Here is an 11,682-nt window from a genome sequence, read left to right as displayed (position 1 = left end):
GAAATAGTTACTTTGTAATTGGATGTCCTAAAATATACTTTCTAACTGGACGGATGAAGTATATAAAACTCTTGAATGCAGCTCCCTTCAGTATAGGATGGCATAGGTAGAGTGGCATAGGGATGACTTGATGCCATTTATCATGAACATTAAAATGGGCCAAACCTCTTTAGAGAAACACATTCATAATTAATTATTTTTTATTTAAAAAATATTGCACCGTATTTGAAACAAACCAAAATATTTAAGAGTATTTAATACAAAACATACTACTAAACTTTTTGGGTGTATTTTATTTGTTGAATTTTATATTTAAATTGAAATAATTATTTGATATAATATAAATATATATATATTGATGTATGTTTTTAATATATAATAAATTTTTAATGCAGTATAATAAATATTTAAAAAATTAAAATTATAAGACCAAAATCAAAATTTCACAAATAAAAACATGTTTTATTATTTTCAAAATTTCAAAACTCAAAAGCTATTATCTAAACGGAGCATTGTTTATACCTCACCTCATACCTTACAGAAATGAAAACAAAAAATATATAAAAATGAAAACTAAGGTGCATTCTTTCATGCATATAATTTACATTTAGTACTTAACTAAAATGTAATCCGATACCAACCAAAACAAACAAGATGTTGTATATATATACTAATTAGTAATTACATTACAGGAATCGAGTGGGTATGTATTCATTTATACGCAGCGGGTAGCTGTAGAATTCGTCGTTGCGGCTATCGCCCTTCCGGTGGTGGAAGGGCAGCAACCACGGAAGCCCTCGATCGTCGCCGGCATGCCGCGCCTCCAATGTGTTGTCCAGAATTGTCCCGACCGTCAGCGCCACAGTTGGCGGCGACGAGAATATTGTATTCAGGATATCGTTGAACTGACACCACACAAATCATGTAAAAGATCGATCATCGAACAATAGAGTTAGATAGATTGTGTTCACTCAAGTCTAAAACCGGCTACACGGGATCCATGCCAAGCCGGACATGGATCCCATGCTATGCTGATTCGATGAAATCTGCACCAAGACTTGTTTGATATGATATTTTATAACACAATATATTATGTAAAATTTATGTTATTTTATCTTTACGACGTATATTGATCCGGTTAAATCTAGATCTGATCCGGTCAAATCAGCACCAATGCTAATTTGATATACATATGTTGTATTATGTAAAATTAATGTTCTTCACCTTTATAATATATACCGATCCGGTCAAATCTGATTTGACTGAATCAACATATATCATAAAGATAAACAATATTAATTTTATATATACGATATATGTTGTGTTATAAGATATTGTACTGATTTGACCGGATCATGATATGTCGCAAAGGTAAACAATATTAATTTTACATAATACAACATATATTGTGTTATAAGATATCATCGAATCAGCATGACATCTCTAATCGACTACATAACTACAAACACCTCACAATTAAGTGCGTCATATTTCAAACTTATTTACGAACTCTATTTTGTAATAAAGTAATAACGATTCTACTCAATGCACGCATGCGAGGCCTCAATTCAAGAAAATGCGCGAAATGAATGCATAAGGTTATTACCCATCCTCCATTTGTCCGGACAGGTCCATGCCCAGCCCCGTCTGTATTCATCACAAAATATTGGGGGATCGATATGCCCAAGAAAAATGTGACCCCTAACACGTAGATGTTCCGCATAGAATTGTTGTTTGTAAATTGCATAAACGAAATCCCGATAGCAGCTGTCGAAGGAAGCCGCGGAATTAGTCACACCATTAGTAAACAAAGAAGAAACAACGATGGATTTGTAAAGGGCCTAAAAAACTTGACTTACCAACAATACCATATAAGATGCAATATATCGCGGCAAATATTGGCAATGGAATTGATGCGAAAAATGCCCCAAATTTTCCTACAAAAAGTTTTTTCCGATCAAGAATATATTGCAAATAGTGAAAAATACAACCTACGTTCACAAAGTAGATTTGATTCAAGAATGCGTAAAGAAAGCAATAGAACGAACCAAATATCGAGAAAAAGATCATGAAAGCAGTCGATATCTGCACAACTCTTCTGCTTCCAACTCGGGACAATCCCAGAAGGCCGACATTCTCACTGCAGAAAGACAAGAACATGGAAAATTAAAACTAAGATTTTCAATATATATACATATAGTATCGAAAGATTAGCCAGGACACAAAAAGTCGCAAGCTTATTACACAGCAGCAGTTGTCCCGGCAACTGAGCCGAATATCCCTTCAAGCAGCTGCCCAATGCCCTGAAACGAACGAAATAAAATGATCGACCAAATGACATCATCAATCAGCCTAAATCTATTACATACTCGAGACAGAAGCTCGTAAACTTACCTGTAGCCCGATGCTCCTGCTCAGCACGTGCCCGGGTGGTGATGTCGCGCCAGCAAGCCGTGCTGCCGCGTAAAACGTTCCCGTTGACTGCAAAACGATACGAGCGTATTATTAAGAAAGCTCAAATCTTTAGCTTCACATTAAAGCTCGATCGTATAGAAAATAAAAGAACCTCGGCTGAAGAAACTAGCGCGGCACCCATCATTCCAAAGACGTGACTCGCTCGGAATATAGGCGTACCCCATTGAAAAGGATATGGAATCTTGATCCTATAAAGATTCAAAATGTGTGCATGAAACAAGCGTCGGAATATGACTAAAAGCCGTCAAGATGAGAAAATTCCATGACTAAAAAATATTTCTCCTTTTTCTTTTTATATTTATTCCGATTTCGAAACTTTCCAACAATGGAGGAATCAAAATAGAATGTTCAACACGAGAAGGAAAATCACTATACACGTCTACACGGAACATACCATGGAGCAGACGACATGAGAAAGGAGCGATCAGTACGGCAACTTATTTTGGTCTGCTGCTTAACATGGTTGTAAGCGCCGGCAGCTGTAAGAATCGCAGCAAACGCCCAAACAAGGCCGATGCAGACGAGTAAAGCAAATCTCTCTAGCATGGGCCGGGCAACTGGATGAATGTGTTGCAAGTACTGCAAACATATATATATGATGTAGTTATCCTAATGTTCCGATTTCGAAGAAAAATAAGATTACCGGGACGAGCACAAGTATGGTATCTTACTTGTTGGGAAATCACCAGCAAAATCAGCATAGGTAAGCCAATTTCGACGCAGTTTCCGAGCTTTAGAGGAAGAACAAGCATAAAATGAAATATAGAGGATTTCTGACACACACTTAAAAAACGAGGTAGCGAAAGGGCAAGAATACCTGAGGGAAACCTCGTGAAAATAAGCCAAGACCTACTACGGAGACGAATGGAACTAAAATTACTGGACTCAAGGACCTGTTTGTTTGAAGCAAAACTCGAATTAGTAATTGTGCATATAGAAACGAAACGATGAAAATATAAGCTTGAAATATCCGGAAAAGGAATTACGGATAAGGTATTTTAAGATTGAATCACCTTGTAAGATTTCCCCAGGCATTGCTGTATCCGAGTAAAATGTTAACGAATGAAGACACAATCAGCGATCCTTGAATGGCTCTCATGGTGTGAGTGAATCTCTAACGCACATCGAATTAGTATTTTCCCATGAATCTATGTCTTAATCAGACAAAGGTGAGGAAAAACAGTGTTGTGAATATATATATATATATATACCTCATGCTCACTTTGGAAATCTGTATCGGAAAGATCGTTGACAATGGCAAACACAGATATAACATAACTGAACGACGGGCCCATTACAGTCGGAAGCCGCGTGCCAAACCATGTCTGAAGAAGAGTGTTTATTCCGGACATGAAGAGCAATGATTGGATCACCCGTGCTCTGTCCCCCTGTGTATAAAATTTCTTTGACACTTAAATAAACGATCATTCAGACATGTTTTTGGACACATTTGAGAGTGAGAGTGAGAATGAACTTACGGGTCCTCCGCCCATTCGAGGCACGAGCACGCTGGCCACCATGACAGTCGTCCCGAGCATAACAATGTAATGCTGGAAACCGAGAATCGCGGTTTGTACTGTAATAAAATCGTCCGGTAAACATAGAATTAACAATGAAGGATCCATGGGATCATAGTAATGAAAAAATATCTGGTCAATAATCATTCGAGACGATACTTAGATCGAATGTGTTCGATTGTACAAGGTTAGTACCTTTACATCTCAATAACATTTTCAGAGTAATTAATCCATCGAATCATTATTCGAAAGCCTTCATTCAATGAATACAAGAAACTTGTGCTCGGTAAAATCCTACATTTGCAAGATTCTTTTGGCTTTTGTTCCCCGTTTTTTACTATTTAGATTCTAAATTTTCGAAAAAAAAATATTTTTTCTCGTGCAAAATATTACATCGAGCATTATTTCAAACAAAGCATTTGTTTTATAGGGATCCACACTTATATTAATTCGACTGTCTTCATCCACACATACTTTTTGATGGGCAGATGCATATGAACTACTTTCGATTGTCCAAAATTAAGCATTACAATGTAATGAAAAAATTGCTCATCACTGAAAAGGATACTGTAAATATATATATATATGTATGTATTCATTTTAGAAAAAATCAACAAATTATTCAGCACAAACAGTATAAAATCAAAAGAAATAAATAAATCAATCCATCGAAGAGTATAAAATAGAGCAGTAATTAACAAATTACTGACCCCAAGAAGGGTTTGAATGGATGCAGTAATTGAGCTGAAGGAGCTGCTCCGCCGGAGGGAAAAGCGGGCCTCTCGCAGCGCCGAGCGGCGGTGCGACGGCGGGCGGAGGAGGCGCCTGAGTCGGCGGCGGCGGCGCGTGGTGATCGTGATTGCCTGTTTCCACCATTTTTTTGTTGCTTTTTCGCACAGTACCAAAGATTTTGCTCTTCTTTCTTCCTTTCCTAATTTTATTTTTTCCTTTTGCTGTTAATCTTTCACGAACAGACAGACTCTGCACTTAATCACCGACACCTAAATGAAACTTATTAATTTATTATTACAATTATTTTGAGGTCGGTTTAGGCAGTAGACATATGCATACGCAAAGCAGAGGTGCTGGTACTTCTTATTACATGAAACTGCATTGAAATAAGGGCTTGTTTAGATTAGTTTAATTTAATTTATTTGATTTTATTGGGAAGGTCGAGAGAATAATTTTTATATATATATAAAATATTATTTTGTACAGATGGGGATGAGTATGGTTGCTTCTTTCTGCCTGACACATGTGATGCAAGAAGAAAAGGAAATAATAATGGCATTGAAGAGATTGATGATTCAGAAGAGAGAGAGAGAGAGAGAGAGGGGGAAGAGGAAGAGGAAAGGGGATTGGATTTGAGTTGAAGGTTCTTGTCCCTTTCTGGCAACTTACGGCATGGGGTGTGTGGGGTTCTGAAATACCAAGAATGCCCCTGGTTGTTGTCAATATCACCTCTTGCCATGCTTATCTATCTTGCAATTTTTTTTTTGCTTTTTTATTTTTTAAATTATATAACACTTTTTGTGCATGTGTTTTTCGTAAAAAATGCATAAATTATTTAATATTTTATTTATTTTTGTTAATATAAAATTTTGTAAGAGATTAATAAATTATTTATTTATTTATTTATTTTAAAATATTTTGTATTTTTTATTTGTATAAAACTTGTGTAATTTATGTTTTTATTTCGTATCAACTTTGCATTAACACATGAGTTTCATGCAATAAATAAAACACATGATATTCTGTATATTTTTACTAAAACACAAATGAGTATTATATAATTTACCCTTAATTAAATAACATGTAAATTAAATTTAACCAAACAAGATAAATTATACCCTTCTGTCCCAATACAATAGTTTTATTTACCATTTTTATTCGTCCAAAAAAAAAATAATTTTATTTTCATAAATAATCATATCACCATAAAATTACTCATACTTTTTATTTTTATTACACAATTGTCACTACTTTTTACACTAATATACTCACAGGGACGAAAAATTCTTTTATCTATAATTTTTTACCAACTACCAATATAATATCAATATTTTTCAAATCTCGTGTCCAATCCAATTAAGACTATATTTATGGAATGTATTTTTAATATAGATATAAGTGAATGACGAAGGTGAGCTTTTTAATTTTAATAAAATTTTCGTATCAAGTGTATGCGTTGATTGGTTGATGAGTATTGCACGGTGAAGAATTAAGGAGGTCATTTCTATGAAAATGTATTTTTGTCAACGAAAGATGATTAACTACATCTATTAATATTATATATTATCATTTCGTGTATATTATTTCTTGGTAAATTCCAAATGACATCGCCTATATTTCTAGGGTGCATTTCAACCGCACTTTCAAATTTTTTCAGGATCAGGCAGTATTGCAAAAAATATCTCGTACGTATACCTCGTTATCATTTTTATCCTGTATTTATCTCATTGGCAAAATATATCTCACATGTTTGCAAAAGTCGTTATTTCTATCATTTGACCGCGCATGGCCGCGCGTGATTGCGCGTGGTGTGAATTTCACGCGCGGGGGCAAATGACATAAATAGCGACTTTTGTAAACATGTGGAATATATTTTGCTAGGGAGATAAATACAGGACAAAAAGTGATAATAGGGTATAAGTGTGGAATATTTTTTGCAATATTCTCTTCAGGATTATAAGAAAAATAAAGCTTTAGATAAGATAAATATATTATTTTTTTCATTACCGACATTATGTCAAAATTACTGTAGATATGAAATGTTAGAATATGAAATTTAAATTCTCTATTTCAATCATAAGGATATGTACATATTTATAGTGATATACAAATCGTCTAAATAAGGTAAGAATTCTTCCAATCTCTTAAATAAGATAACTATCATAAATATAATATATTGTTTCTAAATATATTTTAACACGAAAATTTAAAAAGAGTATAATTAATAAATAATTAAAAATACATTAGTAAAATTAATTACAATATAATAAAAATAATTAAAAATTAAAATAATTAATTAGTCTAATAAAATTTCTAAAAAAGATTATAAATTATAAAATTAAAATGCGATTAAAATATATAATTTTTTAAAAAGAAAAAAGTGACACCAAATGTGAAACAAATTTAAAATAAAAATATGACATTACACGTGAGAGAGTAAGAAAATATTAAATTTATTTTTAAATAATATTAACTACAGATATAATAATGAATCTCACAAAAAAAATAAATTATTTTAATCATATATTCAATAATAATAATAATAAAAAATATTTTAATCATATATTCAATAATAATAAAAAAAAAAAAAGTCATATGCGCAAAATGTATTACGAGTTGAAAATAAATAATATATTAACTATTATAAAATCAACAATCTAATAATAATATGAACAACAATATGAAACCCTTTTCGACAAGAGGCAACGGTGGAGAAGAAAAAATAAAAAAGAAAGTATATTTTAGTTTTGGTTATATTTGCATGTAAGTTTAAAATCTAATACAACTATTAATAATAATATATTAAAATATAAAAATATAAAAATACTAGATTGTTTGTCCCAAAATTGGCCATGTTTTAGTTTTGAATTTTAAATAGTAATATAAAGGGTAAATAAGTCTAGATATAATATTTTAAAAATAAAATTAATTATTAATATAATATAAAAAAATGATATATAATTTGATATTTGATAGAAATTTAATAAATAGTAAAATCATGCCAAAATTTTTAACCAAATACACTTTGGTGAATTTCTTTTATTCTTATATTTTAATAGTATTTTAACTAATATATTTTATATAAAAATATATATATATATTTTTATACGGAGAATTGCAAAATTAATTTGAAAATAATCATATAAATTTTAATTTTAATGGTAAATATTAAACACGGATGCACAATACATAATAAAATCATTAACTATTTCTAAATATTTTATGGTGCAATTAGTCAGTAATTTTTTAATTTTAGTTTTAATTTTTAGAAAAAATTATTTTTAGTCTCACTTTTCATAACGAGTTTGTACATATAGCAATAACCAAAATATTAAAAGATGCATTATGGCTAAAAACATTTAATTTTTGGAATTAATTATTTTCGTACTTATGTTACTATATTTTCAGATAGTCGCTTTAAAGAAATTATTGCAGATCATGTGTTGATTCGGCCAAGTCAGTTTGACGATGTTTTGACTGGTCAGCATATATCATGTAGTAATCAACATATGTTTATACATTCAGGATATGCATGTGTAAGAAAGCATATACTGAGTTAAAGTATAATATATATATTATATTATAAATATGTTGAAATATGTATAAATATATGTTGGTCATCCATATAGCATATTCTGATCCAATATCAGTATCATGTTTACTTGACCAGATCAACCGTTGATCCATGCATGCCCATTTGAAATATAATTATGTAAGATATTTCATGATAGAACAAGATACATCTATGTATGCTTTCACTTTACACGAGAATTGTCGCTCCAACTTGGAGGTTATAACATGCGGTGTTTCTTCCCTTTTTTTTCGAACTTCTTTGTAGTGTTTTATGTCCATTGTTTTGCGTAAGGATTTTTATTCTAATTTTGTGTGAAGATAGGGGCTTTAGAGTGTGCATTTGTCGCCTTTTTAGTTGGTTCGTATTGTTTTGTATCGATTGTATTTGTATTTGAGTGATTGGGGACCTAAGCCTCTACATTTTGTTTATTCAAAGTGTTTATATGAATGAATTGTTAATTTCTTATTTTTTTTCATTTGATTCTTTTGTATTTTGCCAAAAAAAAATCATATTTTTTATCCTAAACTTTATAAGGTACTTCATCCATCCATTTGATAGAAAAACTTTTACTTTTGAAATAAATATTAAAAATGTTGTATTTTAAGTATAGTTAATGGTATATTATGTTTAACAAAAAATTTACCCTTATGTATTTTTTGGGCTTTTAAGTCATTTATATTTTAATAATGTAATTTTGAAAAAATAAAACATGATTAAAATGATAAAATTATTTTTAATTACAAAAATAATTAAAATTACATATCCGATAATAAATTTGCATGAAAAATAAAAATATATATATATATATTGGCTTACAAATTACTCCTCTTAAGTATTTTTGGAGTTTTGTATTATATTAAGAAATAATATTTTATTAGTTATTGGAAATGTGTAAGATATTTTGATATTTTTGCCCTTTGATTTATATATAAAGTAATTGTATGTGTAATAATAGGTTTGTAATTTAGGTAAAAATTAAGGGTCTTTTAGTATTAATGTATTATTACTTTTAGATAAGAAATACTTTTGAATGTGACACATGAAACTAGTAAAAACAATATTTTGAGCTTAAACGGAAAGAATATAAAATATAACTAAATATTACAAATTTTATTATTTAAATACGGGTCATTACCTAAAGATTAAAAATAAAATAAAAATAAAAATTATTGGACAATTTGTATAAATGAAGCTCCCAAATCTATTATTAATCCTCAATGAAATCAAAGAATGAGATATAACAACAAATAACATTAATACACATCGAAACTATAAAAATTTGACATGATAAGTTATCTTATTTCACTAATTGGAATTTTTGTAGAGAAAAAAATCAATGAATTAAAATTTCATCACACTGAAACAAAACAAAAATGTAACATAATCGAAAACAAGATAAATGCATGTAATTGTCAGGAGAAACAACTAAAATTTAGAACGAAGCAACAATACCCACAATACACAATATATAAAAAACACATTTGAAACCAAGCAGCATCATCCAACTATACAAATTCAATGAAAATGTGTCTATTTTTTACATTAAATATATTTTTCCTTTCATACCGATAACTTTTTTCCCATGAAAATCACCTTAAAAAAATTGTATTGAAGCCATAAATACACAACATTAACTAAACAATAGTTGATATAAGGATGAAAATTTGAGTCATAGAACTATACATGGCTGTTGCGACTAAATATGTCTATAATTTCAATGGATATTGCATATTTGATGGAAAAATAAAAAATTTCTCCATCATTGAAAAAGTTCTAGCCAAAAGAACTTCACATAATTGAACAGCCAGGACATGGTCACAAAGTTATTAAAATCAATCACAAAGAAAGCCACGAAAAGGTTTTTAAATGTTAAGATACTTATTTTTCATATTCCAGTAAGTATTAAAATGTTTGTACTCAAGATATTTTCATCATCGAATAAATCATCACATAACTAAATCCCCTTAATAAGAATTATAGTGCAATATAGTGCAATATTATAAAGATTTTTTTAAACATCTCTCACACAATAATTAGTGCAATATTCTTAAGTTTGGAAAGCATGTATTGTGAAGATCATAGTAAATCTAGGTGGGAATAAATATAGAATACTTCATTTAAAAAATAGAACAATCAGGAGAACTGAAAGTCAAAACAAAGACATCTAAATGGATGTCGAAATGATCAAAACAATTATTGATCATTTAATTAATGTTAATCAAGCCAGGGGTTTGGATGATCTCATTACAACTGTTTAAAAAATTTAGTATTACGAATTATTCTAGGTAAAAGAGGCTCATTATTGCTATAAAACACCTCACATAGGAGATTTGTTTAAGTCATAAACAAAATGTTCAATAGTGGTTCGTATTTTTTGTTTTAGTATTATCTCAAAATTTATATTATGATATAATAAATGTAGCAGTGAGCTTGAGATTAACATCATAGAGTGTCACCTCATCACTCTTAAGTATATACAACTGCTCGTAAATTATTCTTGGATAAATTTTTTTATTAAGTAGGTGTGTGTGGAATAATTATAATTCCAATTGTGGTTGAATTACTTATCTAGTAAGCCTCAAAAATAATTTGCACAACAAACACAAATAACAATTTGTTTGAGACGTAATGATGATGATAAATCATAATTTCTGAATCAATTTGTCCTAAATCCAAAAGTACATTACTTAACACACAAGAACATAATGCAATAAAACAATAGATAAAATTTTTTACCTGAACATATTATGGAAGAGTGAAGACCAGAGGATAGTGAATTTTTAAGAACATTAACTTAACCTCACAAAGCACAACGTATGAGATTTTGACTAGAATATTTGCCTTGCCGCTAGTTTCAGGCACAAAAAAGGGTAAGTGGAACTTGTCCTCGGAGTCCGGCACAACCAAGTCATCGTATAAACCACATGATTTCAATACCACCAAATCTTAGACAAAGTATATCGAATAAAAAAAAAAAAAAAAGAATTGAGCTTTTTAGATATAAGGTTAGGACAATTTGAAACAATCTCACCAAAAAATGACCCAAAAGTCTCTGGCATCGCGGATGTTAATCTATTCAAAGAATGAGGCATTGAAAAGAAAATTATGTCTATTACCTTGGATAATGTTTTTTCTAATGATTCTTTAGTGGGTGGGTTAAATTTTGATTTGAATTTATTATCCGATGGTAAAAATTTCCACGTTCGTTATTGTGCACACATATAAAATTTGATTGTACATAATGGATTGAAAGATGTAAATGAAGTTGTTGTTAAGGTAAGGGAGGTTGTCAAATATTGCAAAGGATCTCAACATGTTGGACTTGAATATGTTAGAGGTCTAAGTAAGATGTTCCCACACGTTAGATTTCTACTTATCAGATGT

At 30.3% G+C, this 11,682-nt stretch overlaps 1 protein-coding gene across 1 annotated transcript; it reads right to left on the bottom strand.

The window, feature by feature from the left end:
- Positions 1 to 535: 535 nt before the first annotated feature.
- On the bottom strand, positions 536 to 5,285 carry LOC127257158 (nucleobase-ascorbate transporter 3-like). Its single transcript, XM_051283509.1, has 14 exons — positions 4,703 to 5,285; positions 3,954 to 4,051; positions 3,687 to 3,863; positions 3,489 to 3,589; positions 3,293 to 3,368; positions 3,147 to 3,206; positions 2,870 to 3,054; positions 2,567 to 2,663; positions 2,395 to 2,481; positions 2,245 to 2,303; positions 2,049 to 2,140; positions 1,860 to 1,937; positions 1,607 to 1,767; positions 536 to 905 (listed from the first exon to the last, which is right to left on the bottom strand). Exons 1-14 carry the CDS (start codon positions 4,866 to 4,868, stop codon positions 687 to 689), a joined length of 1,656 nt encoding a protein of 551 aa, XP_051139466.1. The 5' UTR covers positions 4,869 to 5,285; the 3' UTR covers positions 536 to 686.
- Between the last annotated feature and the right edge of the window lie 6,397 nt (positions 5,286 to 11,682).

Source organism: Andrographis paniculata, unplaced genomic scaffold, assembly GCF_009805555.1.
Source record: "Andrographis paniculata isolate CXL003 unplaced genomic scaffold, ASM980555v1 Contig57END, whole genome shotgun sequence".
NCBI lineage: Eukaryota > Viridiplantae > Streptophyta > Magnoliopsida > Lamiales > Acanthaceae > Andrographis > Andrographis paniculata.
The sequence above is the reverse complement of the archived record's forward strand: the minus strand, read 5'-3'. Positions and strand labels throughout refer to the sequence as shown.